The sequence below is a fragment of the Gopherus evgoodei genome, chromosome 8 (assembly GCF_007399415.2).
Source record: "Gopherus evgoodei ecotype Sinaloan lineage chromosome 8, rGopEvg1_v1.p, whole genome shotgun sequence".
In the NCBI taxonomy this organism is placed as follows: Eukaryota; Metazoa; Chordata; order Testudines; family Testudinidae; genus Gopherus; species Gopherus evgoodei.
The window spans coordinates 85,496,591-85,515,768 of NC_044329.1; the positions used below are offsets into that span (position 1 = coordinate 85,496,591).

The 19,178-nt window shown below is 36.9% G+C and overlaps 1 protein-coding gene across 27 annotated transcripts in view; it reads right to left on the minus strand.

The window, feature by feature from the left end:
- Positions 1-2,595: 2,595 nt before the first annotated feature.
- The window catches only part of ADGRL2 (adhesion G protein-coupled receptor L2), a 487,569-nt gene continuing 470,986 nt past the window's right edge, over positions 2,596-19,178 (minus strand). For 5 of the 27 annotated variants that reach the window (XM_030572967.1, XM_030572960.1, XM_030572961.1 and 2 more), the window contains 9 exons: positions 17,582-17,673; positions 16,664-16,708; positions 16,344-16,370; positions 15,520-15,688; positions 11,629-11,757; positions 11,129-11,225; positions 7,952-8,080; positions 7,103-7,120; positions 2,596-4,685 (listed from right to left, as the gene is read on the minus strand). In XM_030572967.1, coding sequence (XP_030428827.1) covers positions 3,931-4,685; positions 7,103-7,120; positions 7,952-8,080; positions 11,129-11,225; positions 11,629-11,757; positions 15,520-15,688; positions 16,344-16,370; positions 16,664-16,708; positions 17,582-17,673 — 1,461 coding nt within the window. In that variant the 3' untranslated portion in view covers positions 2,596-3,930. Of the gene's footprint in view, positions 4,686-5,367; positions 5,420-7,102; positions 7,121-7,641; positions 7,724-7,951; positions 8,081-11,128; positions 11,226-11,628; positions 11,758-15,519; positions 15,689-16,343; positions 16,371-16,663; positions 16,709-17,581; positions 17,674-19,178 lie in introns of all 27 variants that reach the window. The other 22 variants (XM_030572978.1, XM_030572979.1, XM_030572977.1 and 19 more) reach the window with 14 other exon arrangements.

Below are 19,178 nucleotides of genomic sequence, written 5' to 3' on the forward strand. Positions count from 1 at the left end.
TCTTTTACCCCAAGGAAATGAAAAGCGCATTATTAAATTTCACAAACTATAGATCAAGTTTACCCCATATTTACACTGCAGCTGGGAGGTGTAATTCCCAGTGAGGTAGACAAGACGTGCTAGCTCAGCTTGAGCTAGTGCGCTAAAAGTAGCAGTGTGGGCAGCAGTACAGGGTGTCTGACATGCTCAGACTTGGGCGACTAGCCCAAGCTACTGTCTATAGAGTAAAATCCATACAACTGCATTTAGAATAACAGCTCAAGCTGAGCTAGTGTGATTGTGTCTACCCGTGCCAGGAATTGCACCTGCTATCCTCAGTGCGGGCATAGACAGTGGGATCAGTTGACTTGCACCTGCTTACCTCAGGGTTGAATTTGACCTGATGTGTATAGAGTTAGGATTACTTCACCTACCACTGAAATGTATCAGCTGTTTAACAGTGCACAGCAACATTACACAGCGACATACAGGAGATGAACAATACTGAATATCATTGAAACTGCTGAGGGAATTCATGCAGCCAGACTGAAATTGCCTATGAAGGAATTTGGTCCAGACACTGCGCTTAACACCACAAAGGCCAGGGTCTCTCTAATGATCACAATTGCATCCGACGAAGTGGGTATTCACCCACGAAAGCTCATGCGCCAATATGTCTGTTAGTCTATAAGGTGCCACGGGACTCTTTGCTGCTTTTACAGATCCAGACTAACACGGCTACCCCTCTGATAATGATCACAAGCAGACTTACAGCTCATCTGAAAGATGGCAACTTCAACAACAGTGTGTTCGTGGCATTACTGTGGGAATTGGTTAAGTACCAACTCCAAGAAAAGACTGCTGCTTCTTGAATCTCCAACACCTGTTCCAGCAGAACTTGATTATCTTTGGAATTCTTAGATCCAATCCTTTCACTCAACTCTGCTTCGTTTGTCAGATAAGGGTTCACAATTCAAGATGGTATGGCTGTAGGCCATGAGATGTAAAGCAAGACCTCCTCAAAAAAAGTCAGCTATGTAAATTACATGGGACCATTCTTCATTGATTTCAGTAGAACTACTCCAGAAAAAATAGCTGCTTGATATTCACTAGAAAAATCATATATTAAAAAAAACAGTAAGACTGTGCAAAGATTTTAATAAAACCAATAATTCTCTACAATATCTGGCCATAACAGGGTATACTCTTAAAGCACTTCCTTAATGTGTTTCATTATCCATAGGCATTGACAGGTTTCAATTAAATGTCCTTGGTTTTATACACACACGTCACTTGAATGTTCTTTTAATATATATATTTTTAAGGCCATGATCCTGCAGACCTTGCTCAACTAGGTAGTTCAATTGAAGACAATGAGGGTTCTCATAAGACTAGGGATTAGTCATATGAATAAGTATTACAAGAATCTAAAATTAGTGAATGTATAATGTATACATACAGCATTTTCAAATCCATGATTTTGTAGGTAGAAATCAACAAATACGTTTCCAAGCTTGCAGGATGACCCTGGGGAATCATTTTGATCCCAAAGAATATGGTGTAAATCCTGGCTCAGGCCAAATCCTTATTTCTCAGAGTTCAATTTCTGTGACATACATGGAAAATAGAAGTAAGCCTGTGATGAAAAAGACCACTTACCTCCAGGGAACACACTATAAAAACTACAGCCTTGAGCATTAACAAACCTGTTGGCAGGATTACCAGTTGGATGTTATGTAAATATGGCTTTTATCTTCATTATCAATTGTTTCTATGTCACAGAAAATGCTAGTTAGAATACAGGTAAACTCTGATTATCTGAATCCCAGTTCGCTGGTATTCAGATTAGTCAAAATTCAGAAATGTGCTCCAAAAGTGTAATTTAATTTTTCTGAAATTCTATTTTTCCAAAATCCAGGTAAGTCCTCTGAGCTATTTAGGTAGTTAGGGTTTATCAAAATATTGTTTGGATACACAGAAATCACAATATGCTTTGCATTTTTAGTATCTCATAAAACCACAGGCAACTCAGAAACAGCATGGACTAGAGAAATGAAGAGGTTTGGGAAGCAGAAAATTCAGATTTCTAAATCCCAGCTCTATCACTGATTTACTGTATTGCCCCGTCAAGACATCAGATGTCTGCCTCAATTTCCCCATCTGGTAAAATGTGGATAATATTTATTTATTCATCTCAAAAGAATGTGTTGATTGTTTGATTTCACACTGCTACATAAATGCTGCTTATTAAACACATTTTCCATTGCAAGATATTATCTTCATCTGTAATTATAAACACATAACCAGTTGCTCACAATGTGATTATACTGAAATTAAAAATAACGTAAAATAGACAGAGTCCTATTTAAAAAAAATCTAATGTAAATGTATGAGATTACAGTACAGTTTCCTAATGGAGCTCATGTCTCTGACTTTGATCATATGTGACTGTGACTAGAATGCCAAGTAGCAATGATGACCTCTATTCAGTAGAAACATACCTAGCTCCTATTGTATTCTTTTATATTTAAATAGTGAAATGTAAGGGAGCAGTTCGAAGTAGAATACAGCTGGGTCAAAGGAAAATTCACACCAATTACAATTCATACATAATTCACATTTTACCTATTTTGGAAAAAAAATTCACATTTATTTACTGTCAAACAGGTGTTAAACTTTACATTGGTTATTAGTGATGGGCTCATTAACAGTTTTACACAAAGGGATGAAAAAAAGCAGAATTTTGCTGAAACAATTTACATTTCATTAGATCTTAATCATAAAATAAATTACTAAATATAGGCAGAAGGAATATGGAGGAGTAATATTTGTTCAATTTTATTTTTAAAAGGACAGGCACCTTTTGTTCACCAGAAAGTTTGAGAGAAGTGTCCAGTGTCCCCATTAGCCCTCCCCATCCCGCCCTGGGTAAAGAATGAACAGGGAACTGATTTACAATCTTGGCTAGATTTTACCAAATTTGTGCAACGCATGGCATAACTGGCTTCTAACAGAAATTTCTCCTTGGAATTTTTTTTTTTTGGCAATAAAAAAAAGTCAAACATAAGAATAAAAATTAACTTCTCAAAGCAGAACACTGTTTACAGTGAAAAATAAGTGAAAACAGGTAGAACTTGGATTTTAAACATACGACAGTACTATGAACAAAGTGTAAGAAAAACAGCTTATAACATATGTGCAACCAAGAGCTCTTCACAATATTTTCTTCAAACTTTTTAAAATTATTTTTAATAATTATATTTCAGTTGGACACAAATGTATTTTTTACCCTAGCAATAGAACAAAATATAATTTCTTTAGCCATCTTTCACGAGAATAGTTCATTGTACAGTTGAGGAAATATATGAAATAAGGCCTGTGGCTTGATTGCTAGTGGTTAGACATGTTTTCAATCTTTGCCTTAATGGAAAAGATTTGCAGTGAACTGCAAACTGATGCAGAATCTCTCTCTCCTGCTTTTGAAAGTCTTGTCAGGAATAATAAGGTACAGTAAATTTGTCCCACAGGATTTTAGAGCCTACGTCTTGTATATAATACAATGCAGGCCTGCCCAAAACAAGGGGGGGGAGGGGGTGCAGCCATATTTACAAATATAGTTCTCAAACTGCTGCAGTAAAATGGCTGGAAAGTTTTCATCTGTTTGTTTGTTTCACAATTTTGTTAAACTCAGCAGCAGAAGATATCTTAAAATACCTTGTTGGTATCTCTTCTCTTTGTAACCAATAATTCATTTTCGTATACTCTGTGTATATACAAAGTTTTTGTTTTATAAAAATTCACAGAACTGCAAGGTCCAGTCATCCCCTTTGCACTGGAGAACCACAGGGTGAACAGAATAGTCTCTTTGAGCAGATATGAGGGAGCCTATGTTGGGCCAATAAAGTCTTTTTAATACTTGTATGTGGCCTTTAGCATTTCTTTGCTACACTATTAAAGGCTTGTTACTAGTTGCATTTGTCCTTCCCTAACATCTCCTTCTGGGATACATCCTTCTTTGTTAATGGGAATTATATAGCCATCACTATTGCCCCTGCTGATTTGATAGTACATCTGAAGCTGATGGCCAGCTCCAAGATTTGGCATGCTTTTGTAGTAAATATCTTCATTCTCACTCCTCCTGGAGGGAGAGAGATCTTCTTCAACATCAGGGCTGCTCTCTGGATAAGGAGAGTCTCTAAGATTGGGCATGCTTGTGTAAAGAGAGTCTCTGTTGGGGGATTGTAGGTGGTCTTCAGCCTCAGCTGTCAGCTGTGAGACGTAGCTGTCAGTTCCTTCAGTCTTCACTTTCTTCTGTGGCTGATACAGAAGCGAGTGAGTCCGTTGGGGAATGAGTGGTGCTTCAAGCTCCTTATGGTGAAGCTCAAGTCCTGGGTTGTCACTGTGCATCAAAGATGAAGCATCCGCCACAATTGCATCATCTTCGCTACTGCTCCCGCCAATCACAGCTTTGGCTGAGAGTGTGCGCTCCAGGTTGTGGTTCTTGCTGCTGCCCCGCAGGTTGTTGTGCACTAATTCTGAAATGATCATTTTTTCAAAAGCAGTATCATTCAGGCTTAGTCCACAGTCTACAACTTGCACACTGTCATTATAATCTCCATTGCGCAATGAGTAGCTGTTGTTGAAATTACCATTTAGCGGTAGAGTATCCATGGCACTTGTATCCCTGGCATTGTTCAGTGAATGTCCTGAAACAGAAAGGGGACAGTTTGGGTTACTCGCTGGCACTCTTTTTACTTTTCTTCTTTTTGTATAAAACTCTTTAATGTAGTTCAGGACAAAGTTGTACTTGGAAGTAAGACTTGAGAAAAGTTAGGTTATTGAACATTCCCAACTGTAAACAGTTGCACACCTTATAGGAAAGATGTATTTAAAAAATAATAAATAATTTCCCATGGGGTGGAATTGGATTTTAATTTAGAAATTTAGGGGGAATTCTGGGATTCTGATTTCATAATTTAGTACCAGTTTTATTACTCTTCCACAAGGAACTGTTCACTCCATGCCCTTGCATATGTAATGCAAAGCAATTCATTTGTAAACATTTACATTTTAAAGTACAACACCATGATTAGAAAAATAAAATTAACAGAATTTGTCCTAAACGACACTAAATCAAAAAGGAATTAGGCCACATACAAAACTGAAGGTAAATGTATAACATAAACCCACATAACTGGCAAGCAACTACTTTAACAACAGTTCTAACCGTTCCTTTTTTTTTCTGGAGATGAAGTAAAGAAAAGAATGAAAAAATGGACAAATACAAAGTATTTATGTGAAACAAGGACAGCCAACTTTCACACTAAAGGGACCAGGGCCCACAAGCACCATCCAACAACACGATAGACAGCAGGTGGAATGACTCACTTTGACAACTCACATCATGTCTGTCTGCTCAGGCTATCTGGCCTAAGAGTAGCTGATATATAAAAGAAAGTAAAATGATTTATTGTAACATGATGAAGAATTACTAAGCTTCTCAGCAACTTAGTCAGAGCAAGGGTTCAGCAAATTAGATTACTAGCAATAATAGTTTTTTTCTCACTTAATGTAATTTTTGCACTAATATTCTGTCTGCCAGCAATGGCCTCGGGCTTCTAAAGGTCAAAGTTCGCCTGCAGTCTGCATCAGTCACAGTGACAGCACTGAATGAACCAGTATAGTCAATGAAGACTTAGGCCCACAGACACCATGGGCATGCAGTTCAAATGCAGAAATGTTAGGAATTTCTGTACGCATGGGTCACAGAAATTAAACCAAAGAATAAATATTAACTGTGGAATGGGAGGAGGAAATCAGCCATGGCTGACATCTTTTAACTGTTGGAGGAATGACAGATTGGGTAAGTCTGCTGGAAATATGAAAAGAAGTTTAAGGAAAAAAATTGGAATCTTATGATGGCAATTTTTTTGCATTAAAGAAATGTGTTTTCTATAGACACAAAGACATGTAAACTACAAAATCACAATGCTTCCCAGGCAAAGAAAAACAAGAGTTTTGAAAGAAACTGAAAAGCCTGTACCATTGAAAGTTAGATTGTTTGTTAGTGAATTCCTAGAAAGTCACTTTAACTACAAATATGACTGGAAATAAAGAAAGAATGAAGTGATGTTATTGGAATGAAACTGATCACTGTGAGGCTGCTGCATTATATGCAAGGCTTGGAGGAGTATAGGAAAAAAAACTTTTGTTTGGAAAAGATTAAAGATTTTTGTGTTTTGCCTTTGTTCCACACTTAAAGCTGTAGCGTACTCTAGAAAATGCAAGTTTCTTCTGAATTTTTTTTTAAAATGAAAGTGATATGTTTTTGTCATGAGACTGTTTTGGTAGCAGAAAACTAATTTTGAGCTAAATTCTCCTTTTGAAAAACTTGCAAGTAATTTTGTATTGTGCTATTCCAGCCTGCCATGTGTACCGAATTAGACAAAGTGATGATGGTTGTTTGAAAGGCCTCTTTAAGCTTTGATTAAACAATTTCATAGCTTTGTAACTTCATATATGTTTCAAGATCTTAGCTGCACAGAACATATGGTATTCATAAGAGTGAGGCAACACATGGACCGCATGCTGGCATTCATTTCCCTAATGAAAGTGATTTATTTTTATAATTTTGTTCTCTGTGCTCTGCTAAGCAGATACCAAAACATATTTGATAACCCAAAGTGAGAGTTCTGTGATATACTGCAGAGTTAAGCACTCTAGAATATATTTTGACTGATTTGAGGAGGCAAGTTTTGTTGCCCATGATCAGGTAATTCACTTGAAATCTTTCCATAGCCTGTAGCAAGATTACTGTGGGAATGTAGAAATGTAAGTAAAGGATTAAGCATTTTTGCTTGACATAGCTTTGGTTTTAAACAGCAAATTATTTCAGCATTGCATATCCTCGTTTACCAATAGGGTTTGCTACAGACTTTGTGTTATTTTCCAAAAAGCACTACAGCAGTACTATTTGAATGTGGAAATATTTCAGTTGCAAATTGTGAACCACTTGCCTGCTGAGTCTACTTCATGACCACTAGTTATGTTTTAATTGTGCCCATTAAAAACCATGCTGAAAAAATTTACATTTGATAGGCAAAGTTAAGTTTTACTCCCATACTTGTCTCTCTGTAGGTTGCTAGAGGAAAGCATAAGGAAAGTAAGAAAACAAGAGAATGAAAATAGAAACCGCAGTACAGTCAAAAAAGAAATTTGAAATAAAAAACAGAAACAAGGTTTTATGTTCTCCATATTATCAAAGTTTTAACACTGAGTTTTAATTAGACTAGAGATAATTATTTCACTCATCAAAACTGTAACTACTATATATATATTAATTTATTAATTGCTCTGCAATTAAAAAAAGTATTTGAATAATATCATAACAAAAGTTAGGTTAGTGATGACACCCTTAGTCCCAGAGAACTAAACTGTTCTAATTATAACCGAAAGATTCTCCTAAAGAAATCAACTAACATAAAGCTGCACTATACTATAGTTTGGCTTATATTTGATGCTGGATGCAATTTTCTACACCAGGGTATCCAAAAGTGTGTCAAGATGCCTCGCGCTGTTTTATTATCTAAATCAACTCCATACGCAGGTTTTTCTCAGCAATATTTTGAGTCAACTGAAGCTTATATTGCATAGACATGATACCTCTAAGTGATATATATCTTGAAGATGGGCTCTCGGACCATGTGGTGTCAGTCCTGTAATAGTATATTAAGATTTATGCCACCTGTGTTAAAAACATGGATAATTATTGGTAAATACTATTATGGCAAAGGCATTACTATAATATAGTGCAGTTTTACAAGCCTGGCATTGGCAACACTGTAAGTATTCCTTAAACTGACAGAAATTCAGAATGCAGGACTAGGATATTGCAATTTGAGTTTCTAGCTAGCAAAAAGAAAGGATTCAGACTAAAGAAAAGCGATTTTTTCCCCAGTAAGTATAAGCACACCTGGTGAGTTAAATACGGGAGCTGAAGGGGCATTACATACAACCGTTTCAGCGAGCAATGTGTTATAGGGATTGTTAGTGCCGTGTGGTCGAAGAAGAGGGTTTGTTAGTAGGTAATTGCCAGTCATTCCTAAAGCAAAGAAACAGAAAAAGAGACATCAGTTCTTTAATTTTATTCTGACAGTTTCTATAACATTTTTTTTTTATTCATCGTGAATCATGTAGAACTTGTCAAATGTAATTCAGCTGAAAATTTCTGAATGTATTTGAACTACTAATTTGAAGGAGGAGAGCGAAAACTTAGTTAAATTTCAGTAATTCACAGGTGCTGTCCAAATCCCCAAAGTAAACACCTGCTGAGAATGACATTTACTGATTTCTGTAAAAATAACATTAAAGAAGAATAGCAGTTAAATACATAGGGATCCATATTCTATTTAAAGAGCTACAGCTTAATCAAGAACCTTGAACACTGTGGTCCAGAACTGAAAAATCCAAATTTTATTAATTTAGAGATGTTGGACAATTCCTTATGAAAATATCTGGGTTATTACTAAGCTTCAAAAAGCAGAGGGGAGGGGGGGAAGGAAATAACTTTCTTCAAAGAAATACAAGGAATGACAAACTGCAACAAGCCTATCTTAGTATATGCAAAAGCACACATGCTGAGGAGGAAGCAAAATGTTTTGCTTTAAGAAATTAAACCATTCATATGTTCTTTTGGGACAGATTCATGCTGTGACAATATCTGCCAGGTTTTAAAAATAAATTTTAAAATGTCTAAATTTCTCTAACAATTGGCTTAGCAAGATAAAATAAAACATGACATGATAATATGAACAGATATTTTTCTAATTTTCAACTTTAATGCATCACCATTTACACAAGATTTCAAGTTATGTATTAGACAAAGTTTCAGCATAATTTGTTAAAAACTAAATGTTTAAAAACCAGTTAATTTGTCTATGTGACTTCTAGTTTTTAAATTAGTAGGAAAACTAGTCAGAATAATGAAGAAAAATTATGCTAAAACCTTTGATTGAAAACATAATTTTAAACATTTCATTAAGGTAAAATTCAACTTATGTTGTATTGAGTTGCAAACTGCATCAGGACTAATGTTATCTGAATACATTACATGTCCGAAGAGAACTAAAAAGCCATCCACATTTTCATACTATATTTAAATTTATTAGATTCTTATTCAGGCAATAGCTAAAGATATTATATTTTAAATATTAATGCCGTTATCCTACTAGAGATATTTTATTCTAGGTAGCAGAAATTCCTGGAGTTCAGAGAATTCTTTTATTGACAGATTATGCTAATTTTATTTGACAGTGGTTTAATTTAGTTAACAATTAGATTGCTTTTTACCCTAACTTGTAAAAGTTGCTATTTGGGCACAATGAGAAATATTAATTCCAGTGCCATTTCCATATTACAATATATTACATCTTCTCCCATATGTTTTACTTTTAGCTTGAATCACTAGCTTACAGTTTACCAACAGTAGTTCTTCGAGTAGTGTTAGAAGTGGAGCATCCACAGGGGGTTTATCTTGAAGAACACCAGTTACTGTGTAAGTAAGTAACCTTTCCATATTTTCTGTTAATTTTAGCCTAAAGGTTCATTTAACATCCCCTCCCCTCTTCAAGCCCATGTTAATTAGTAAATTAGCTTGTTTAGATTTGTATCATTCTAATGGTGATATTGTAACTAAAACCCCTTTTTCAAGGTTGGCAGGCTAGCACAAGGAAAAGGGGTTCATTTGGTCATAGTATCTTCCCTTGAAAAGACCTTGTGCCTTTTGCCTAGTGGTATGGCTGTTAGGCCTCAACTCCACATTGCCCCTGGCCTTTAAATTAGCTGAAGGCCGTGGCATAGGCAGAGCAAGTCTGGGGACTGAGGTCCCAGGCGGGCTTCTGCTGGCCTATGCAGGGCATACCTCTTCCCAGCAGCAGCAAACTCCTCTTCTACTGCCCAGCAATTGGTTAATTTTAGTTCATCAGATTCTAGAGTAGATGTAAAGATTCAGGTGGATGGCAGTTCACTGAGTTTAGCCTACTGTTCTATTTGGGGTCAGGAAATAATTTTACCCTAAGCAGCATCCTACTGCATTCGTGGTGGTTTGTTTTTTGCCTTCCTCATTTTCAAGGTTCAGCATTTAGGACTAATGTTTAGTTTGTCGGCTGAAGGTAAAGGGGCTTACTGGTTATGGTTCCTCAGGATTTTCTCTGGAACTGAGCAGCATCTATAGGGATTGCTAAATTTGGTAGAACTAATAGTAGTTTTGCTACTGTCTTTTTAAATTTTGCCAATTTAGCAGGAGTCTGTTGCAGCGAGGTCAGGTTCATATACCTTTTTCTCACAATGTGGGTGCAGAGTTGAGAAAAGTTAAAGCTAGGGCATACATGGGGAAAGGGGCATAGTGACAGGCTGTTGCATTCAGCTTTAATAAAGAACAGCCCTACCTCCATTAGTGGCTCCTTGGCATAAAGTTTGGTGAGGGGAGAAAATAGTGGTGGTGATTGTGGCTAGAACGCTCCTCGTTTTTGGATGGCCATGGCCATGGGCCTTCACAAATGTTACATACAGCTGTATGGACTAGATATGCTGGATAACCTTCAATTCAAGTTAAAACAATTAATACATTTGTGGCCGTCAGAAGCCTGCAATTCTAGATTATGTGGCTGTGTACTTTTGGAGCCATTACACATGGCAGATACTATGTGGTCACAGAAAGGATAAAAACTTTACTGAAAAAAATCTTTTCATGTCTTTTGCATAGAAATGGTGTCAATTTGATTTCACTGGGAACATTTCTGAGTCTAAAAATCATAGTCTCAAATATGCATTAAAAATGTTACTGACTTGTATTTCTGTTTCAGATTTAACCTATAAAGGTTAGTAAAGTTTTAAAATTATGTTCTTGCTTTTAAGCTAAATTATTGATGAAACTTATTAAAAAACATTTCCCATGAATAGAGAAAGTCAACTTCTATAGTGAATGGGCAAGTTGAGTGAACAAGATTTTAAAATGTGCTCATGAAAGACTATAATTTTAGAGAACATGTGTTCAAGAGTTTTTTTTCCAACACAAATTTGTTTCAACTCTTATCTGTCAAATACTATTAAATCTAAGTCATCTAAAATTGAAATGTTCCCAGTGACTGACCTTGATTAAGTGTTGAAGTGCTGTTGATGTCACCTGAGATAAAGGAAGATTCAGATTGTTTTCTCACAGTGTCGTTCCACATCCTTCTTATACGACTCTGTTAACGTAAAGCAGTGAGACATAAACATTGTATTTTAGGGCACAGACTTTCCCCCTTTCATCTGTCATCATGTGAAACATCTACATTGCTTCTTGCTCTAAACTAAATAATTTCTAAACTAAATGGCTCCTTTGTTATGAAAAGTCTAGTCTACTAAATTCCAATTAGATAAAACATGATGGTATCCTTGCCAGTTCCATAAAAAAATAAAAAGAGGATGTTTGCATAAGAACAATCTGAAAGGAAATGTTTAAAAAGAAATCAATTCTACAATACAAAACCATGTATTGCCACCTAGATCATTATAATGAGAAGACAGTTAGTGCATATGAATGGAACATGTCTCAGTAGGCTTTTGTAAATAAAGTTAATTAGATGATGCTGTCAAAGTCTTTGTTACCTGAGTGCCAGAGGAATAGCGAGCGCTAGTTCTTGTTGTCGATGCCTTCACTGAATTGTGGGGGCTCTCAGTTGGTAATCCACCACAGCAATAGGAATGTCGGAAGCACTTGCCGTATTCCTTACGTACCTGTAGATGAACAATGGGGATATTAAAAAAAAAAAAAAAAGATGCACAATAAATATGTCTCTTGAGATAAGCATGTGACCAACCATCATCTATTAATGAATTTTAAACAAATTTCTTTATGGCAGACAAACAAATTCAAAATTTTCCTCATTTTGATGCAGCTGACCAGTTTGTAATTCAAGTTATGTATAGTTATTTAAAAAGGCCTCCTATCATAGATCAATATATGTATACCAGGTTACTGCACATCTGCATTTTTGTAATTTCTTTTTAATGGAATAACCGTTTTGTGCAGGAATAAATAAACATTCTTTGATAAACTGATTAGGGTAGTATTTTTTCCTCTTCAGACTTTCCAGTCTTTAATTCCTAATGCAAAAATATTGAGTCCAGTTTTTTAAAACTGCCCTAATCTGTGCAGAATGCAAACCACATCAGTGAAGACTGCCATAATGTCTCAGTGCCAAGGTTTGTATTGTAGAATCCCGGCCACGAGGTAACTCAATAGAACTACTGTCAAGACACAAGAATTACAACCTTTGTTGCTATGTATGTTTGCTGACTCCAGGAAGTTTGAACTCTGAAACTTCATTGAGGTTTTTGTCTGAATAAAGATTAAGAAAAGCTAAGTAATAATATCAAAATTTGGCCTACGATTAGTTACCTTCTGTTTCTAAATGAACATCTTGATAACTAGATGTATTGATGTTTATTAATATTAAAGTCATCAGAATTATTTTACAGAGTAGTTCTTTCTCTCAAATGTGTTCTAAGTAATTCTTATATTAGCATGCACATATCCTGGCAGCATTGTGTGGATCGGTAAAAGACATGCTTCTGAAAATTTTATCCACCAGGACTTTTCCAAAGTCATCTGGCTACTAAGGCTCTTAATTTTCCAAGTTTCTTTTCAAAATGGAACTTGGGCTCCACAGTCACTAGACACTTCTGAAAAGTTTATCTGTCCTGTGAACGTATATGAAAATGAGAGAGATTGTGTGAGAAAAGGTAACATTTTCATATGTAGTACTGAAAACCCCTTACAAATTAATGAGGTTTTTTTCAAATAACTCAGGCTTTGCTTTCAAAACCCCAAGCCTTTTATTCAAAGAGTACACAGTTTTACCATGATGTTTTTATAAAAGCATGAGCACGATGCAAATTTGACTACTCAACTTAAAAATCAGTTTTTTTTAGTCAAAGCTTGAATTTTATACAGATACCAACATACATATTTTGTAAAGGAAAGGTACACTGTATGTATTTTAGATGAACCCATCTATACCATACAAAAATATAATCACAGATACATAATTAGAGTGGGTAAGTTCATGAAAATGTAAAGTTCTGTATCATTAAATGACGTAATACCTAAGGAAAATGTATTTCTGAACGTTAACGGATATTAAATGCTCTGAAACACTATAACAGGGACAATAGCAATCAAAGCTGTATTTTACCCAAATACCACCCTCCAGGGCCGGTTTTGCCTAATGCCTATATTGCTGTGAATGTACATTATCTGTCAGTACTGCACATTCCATTGTCATTATTTCTAAATTATAGCCTGTTTGAAACTGATGGAGGTAACAGCACTATCATCTTGTCAGGACTGGAAACGTAATAGTTTTCTCTTCCACAATTCTGTATCTCTGTTCAATTTAGTGACCAACTAGTAATAACAGAATAAAAAGACTACATTTGCTATACAGACAGGAACAGGATAATGATATCCAGTGAAAGGCACTGAAACTTTTAAACCTTAAATGGTAGCCTGAGCATTCTTTCAGGTATAAATCTTCTTGATCTAGATTAAGTTTTTTCATACTTGACCGGTACTTTAGCATTGCTTGACTCCACTTAATACAGAAAGAATGCATGATAGTAGAAAATAAAACAGCAATGTGTCTTTGGTTTTCAAATCCTATATAAGTGGTTAAAAAGGCAAAATTTTAAGATATCCTAGTCTAGAAATTATTTGCATCTTTACTATGTTTATAGTTTTCCCTCTTTTCTATATTCAATCCCATCTCTATGGTTTTCCCTTTCTGAATGTGTAAGGAGTGCGGTAGCCAATTTGATAAACATTTCTCTCTTTTTATTCTGGCTTTCTTCCAAAACATGTTATAACAGTTTGCATGGAAGAAGCTGTATACCTCATATTAAGAAACACACAAAGTTAAATGGTGAGCACGCACAATTTAAATCACAAGAATGATACTTTGCACTTAGCATCCTTTTCATCTCAGAGTCTCAAATCACTTTACAAGCATTGAGTTAATTAAGTCCCGTGAGGTACATGTAACAGGAGCTAATGATTACAAGTTCCAAAATGTAAATTGGTTAAAATATCTAGTGGCTAAATGTCTATTGTTAATTTTCTAAAATTATTTCAAAATGGTTACATTTAAGAGAAGATAATGACTATAATTTTTCACTTTACATCTCCCACCCCCCATCTCTGTATTACCATGTCCTTTTTACCCTCATTTGGTATACGACTCCAACACAGTCTGTAAGCTCTTTGGTACGGTTGCCATTTTTTGCTAGAGTAATACATATACAATAACCACAAAAACATGGGGCAGCTCAGGATATTGTTAAAAGGATATTCAGCTTTAAACCTGTAGGCTGAAACATGGACTCTTGCCCCAGGGTCAGTAGTTTACATGAATTTACAAATAAGCCCACTCCACAGTCTTTGGACTAGTCAAGATTTTTTAAAATACAAAAATTGTCAACTTTGGAAAACTCCCTTCCACCTCACATACTACCTACCACTAATGACCACACATTTCTACCATCTGTTTGTGTTCAGCATTAACTCTGGGATCTCAGTTGATTCTGAAATGAAGTTATTCACACTGCAACCCTCACCCATCACCACTGGTACTACTTGGCACCTCTCAAGAGAGAAGGCAAGGACCTTTCACTGATACAGAGAATACACTACTCCCTCAACCCCAGAAGTGATTTCCTGCAGGTTGAGACACATCTAAGCTGAAAACGAGGCTCTGATTGCAGCATGAGTAGGCATACCCAACTAGCTTTAATTCAGTTGCCATGGCTAACATTGATAGGGAGGAAGTAGTGGCACAGCATTCAGCAAGGATTAGCTTCCCCAGTCCAGGCCTGCTGGGAACTCTGGGTACGTACTCAGGTTATTGGCCCACACCAGAGTCTGTGCCACTGTGTCTTCCCTGCCACTGTTACCCACAATAGCTTGATTAAGCTAGTATAGATATGCCTACCTGCACTGCAACCACACTTTCATTTGCAGTGTAGCCAAATCCACTGACATTGTAAGTGACTGGAAGGTTGAACAGCCATTGTTTAATGCTTTAACTCAGTGGTGCGCAACCTGCAGGGTAATCCGCTGGCGGGCTACCAGTTTGTTTACATATGCACACCCGCAGCTCCCAGTGGCCGTGGTTCGCCGTTTCCGGCCAATGGGAGCTGTGGGAAGTTACCTATAGTAACTTTCATGCAAGATTCTCAGACCACTTTAAGAAACATTAACTAAGCCCTGCAACACCTCTGTACTATTAATACCCAGTGCACACTTGCATGAGTCAGTTAAATGACTTGCCTAAGAGCACACAGCAAGGTACTTGCTGCAAACAGCACCAATGGTTTCTGACTCCCAGTTCCCTGCTATTGATCTAACCACTAGAAATTACACTCTATCTCCAATTTTTCTTCATTGCTATTTCTCTTCTAAAAATATCAGGCTACTGGAGAGGTATACATTCAGTAACTTACTTTCTTTTGAAGGGCACAATGAAAGATGAAAATAAACATTCCCTGGAAAGCGTTAAATACTGTGAAGAGATATGTCATCACAACCGTCTCCTCATTGATAAACAGCAGGCCAAATGACCATGTTAGGCCAAGAAGACACAGGAGAGCAAATGCACCCAAGACCCAGGACCTGTAAAAGAAAATTAATTTTAGTAACACTGCTGATAAAAATGCATACCGCCACCTCCAATATTAACATTTCAGTTGCTGCAGTTGACTTTTACTAGGTTCACATTCAAATGCAAAAAATCCTTGGCTTTAACCTTTCATCTATTAAAGAAAGAACAATTCCATTTGGTACTTTCAGTCTCCAGTGGAAACAGCAACAGTAGATATGACCTTTTTCTTATTCAAGAACTGCACAAGATGTCAAAACTATTTTAAAATGCAGAGGTGTAGCACAAGGCCCGGCTACCCCACTTCTTTATCTGTATTTTTATAAAGGAGATTGGTAAGTCTAGCTTAACCACTAACTGAGCCCTGTATTTTGAACAGTGGTGCTTCCATGTCACCAAATAATGTAACAAATACACAAAAGTTAAACAGCAGAGTGAAAACCTAGAACCTAAGGTTTCTGGTAACTAAACTAAGGCTAAGTGATCTAACTTCCACATGAAGGAGCCTTGCTGAAATGTGACAGAAATATGGATACATCCACAAAATAAAGTCTTTGAGAGAGATTCCAACATGACTAGTTTAAGGAAAAAAGAATTGTAGAGAACAGCACAGAATGAAAGGGAAAGGAATTTTAGTCAGTGCATTCCACATCTAACTAATGATCTTACTTGATAAATGGTTTATTATCTTCATAGCTAGAAAGCGTTATAAGCAGAAAAGAGAAACAAAATTATTAGACAGAATTGTAACAGAAATTAATATGAAAGCATTTTTGTATTTTATATAAAAATTAGTCAAAATTAGGAAATTCGAAGTGCAGAGGCAAGCAATTTAAAATCATAAAGGCATATAATAGTTAAAAATACTTTAGCAAATTAGATAATTCCAAACTAGTTAATTAAAATTAAGGGTGATCCACAATACTGACAGAGTTTGTAAAATTAAAAATATCATGCTAGGAATTTGTTAATGTAGGGTTCTATCTTACCCAGGTAAGTCCGTATTATAGTAGCCATCACAAACACGGTAATTACTGGTGTGGATGAGAAGACAGAAAGAGGAAAAGGAAGAAAACAGAGAGATGCTAAAGATTAGCGCTCTCTCTCCTCATGCAACATGCAATGAAGCTGATACTGACCTATCTATAGCATCTAGTTTGCAATGTTAGCCTTAATGTAAACCTGTCTGTCATTTTCAGTATTGCAAACAAATCTGCAGGACCTTTTCACAGCCAACCCTTAATGTTCTAAGTTACACCATCCCTTCAAAGAGTTTATAGCAACAGCCTTCAATTTGGGGGCGGGGGGAGAACACTAAACAGAATACACTAAAAGACTATCAAAAGACTATCACAGCTGTAAGAGTCTTATTAACTACATAACACTTACATTACTCTCCAAAAGGGATGTTGAAATACAGCACCAATATAAAGTAAACATTTGTTCAATTAGCATGAAAACAACAGATAGTCTTCAAGTTAACAATAGTAATGGAGTCATTTCTCTTGGGAGAACTGGATTACAAACGAAAACTACTCAGAATCCCTAAAATAAAAACCCCATTTAACAAAACAAACTTAACATAATCATATCAGACATGCAAACAGGAACATCATTTTAACCACATTTTAAATGCAAATGAAATTACTGCTTTGCTATGGAATTTCCATGAAGATACTGAAATAATTTCTTGGCACGAATTCCAGGGTGAAATGATCTAATTTTGACCAATGCCTGTGACATTATGGTAACAATGTAAGGAAAGCAGGATTGGTACTGTTTCTTTCTAACTGACATTTGTAGTTGCTGGGAGACAAAGTCATGTGTTCCTAATGGAGAGTAGCTTTCAATCAGTTCAGTAATCAGAAAATAATCATAGTTCTCATACTTGAACACAAAGCACTTACTTAATGTTTTCCAACCTGCTAGAGTCTGGTTTCAGTGTGTTTGAGTGCTTCACCATTTTGCACAATGTGATCACCAGGAAGATAAGATTCAGCTGTCAAAACAGATAAGAAAGAAATTGAACTACTTTAAGTAACAGGTTGAGTAATGAGGATATTATTGACTTAAAAAAACAACCCCTCTTGGTTTATTTTCAAGTATATTTAGGTGATTGGTAGTGGTATTTGGAGTATTTCACCCCTAAGATGCTGGTTCAAATATGGACAAGGGGTAATATTTTCAAAGTCCCAATTTTTAAAAATTGTTCCTCTGTAACAAATGAAAAACCTAGAAAACACAACAAGGGCACCTAATTTAAACCATTGTGTAGCACAGTCTTTCTCCATCCATTTTATTGTCTGGATATTGACACCACAAGGAGAATTGCTTCCATGTGACAGCATCAGACTTTCATGGAGAGGGTTTCCAGCTAATGAGATTGATGGATTGGACTTCCTCAGAGCAGGGTCTCTCTAAATCCATCCCCATCCAAAATCTGGGCTGTCAGATGGAGGGATGATTGGGATGGCTGGTCCTGACTCCATTCTGTGACAATAGGTTTGGAGATGGCAGTAGGTAAATGTACTGGCGGGATGCCATCTGCAGTGCCATGGTACACCAGGATTGTCATGGCCATCATGGTATTATTAAAGTCAGTATCACCTTGTCCAACTTGAGGTTTCAGAATATGTGAGGTAGGAGGGGGATGACAGGGAAGGCATATACCAGTATGTCCTACCACTGCACTAGGAAGGCATCCCCTCCAGAGTTGTGCCCCTGTGTGTTTCGAGGCTGGGCACTTCTTGTTTTCCTGGGTGGCAAAGAGATCCCATGATGGGAATACTCACTGACAAACTATCTGCTGTACCATCGATGTGGAGTTCCAACTTGTGATCCTTGTGAAAATACCTGCTGAGGCTGTCTGTTCAAAATTTCATCATTCCTGGTATGTGCACGGCAGTGAGGATGATTTGATGGTGGATGCACTAATTTCAGAGCTGGACAGCCTCCCTCCAGAGTGGTACGGTCCTCATTCCCCTTTACTCATTTATACATAGATGTTATCCACCCTGACCTAGACATGAGTGGATCGGAATTGCTTGCACACCTTGTGGCCTACCTGCAGTTCAAGAAGGTTGATGAGGAATGTGCTGACCAGGCCATGGGTGGTCAAGCCTAGTGGTAAAGGTAAGAGTTTGGTGTATCATTTTGAAGTGGGTGCCAGGGTGGGCAGAATCCAGGAAACAAGCTGAGAGTCAGTACCAGTGAGAGAGAAGCTGAATGCCAGAACTGGAGGGTCACCCAGACTTGTAAACCAGAGGCAGAGCTGGGGGAAGTCTGAAGCCAGTGGGGAGCAACGGCTGGAGGAAAGCAGAAGCAGGGACGGGAAGCAGGCTGGAACAAGGGCATGTACAGCTGTGGATGTGGTATGCGTGGGGGCCAAGCTTATAAGCAGGACTGCTAAACTGGAAGTCAATCAGGGGCTCTGCCCACTCAGAATTCTAAGATTGCCTAGCAGCCCAGTCAGTTAGGGAGCAAGACAGCAATTATGTCTATGTG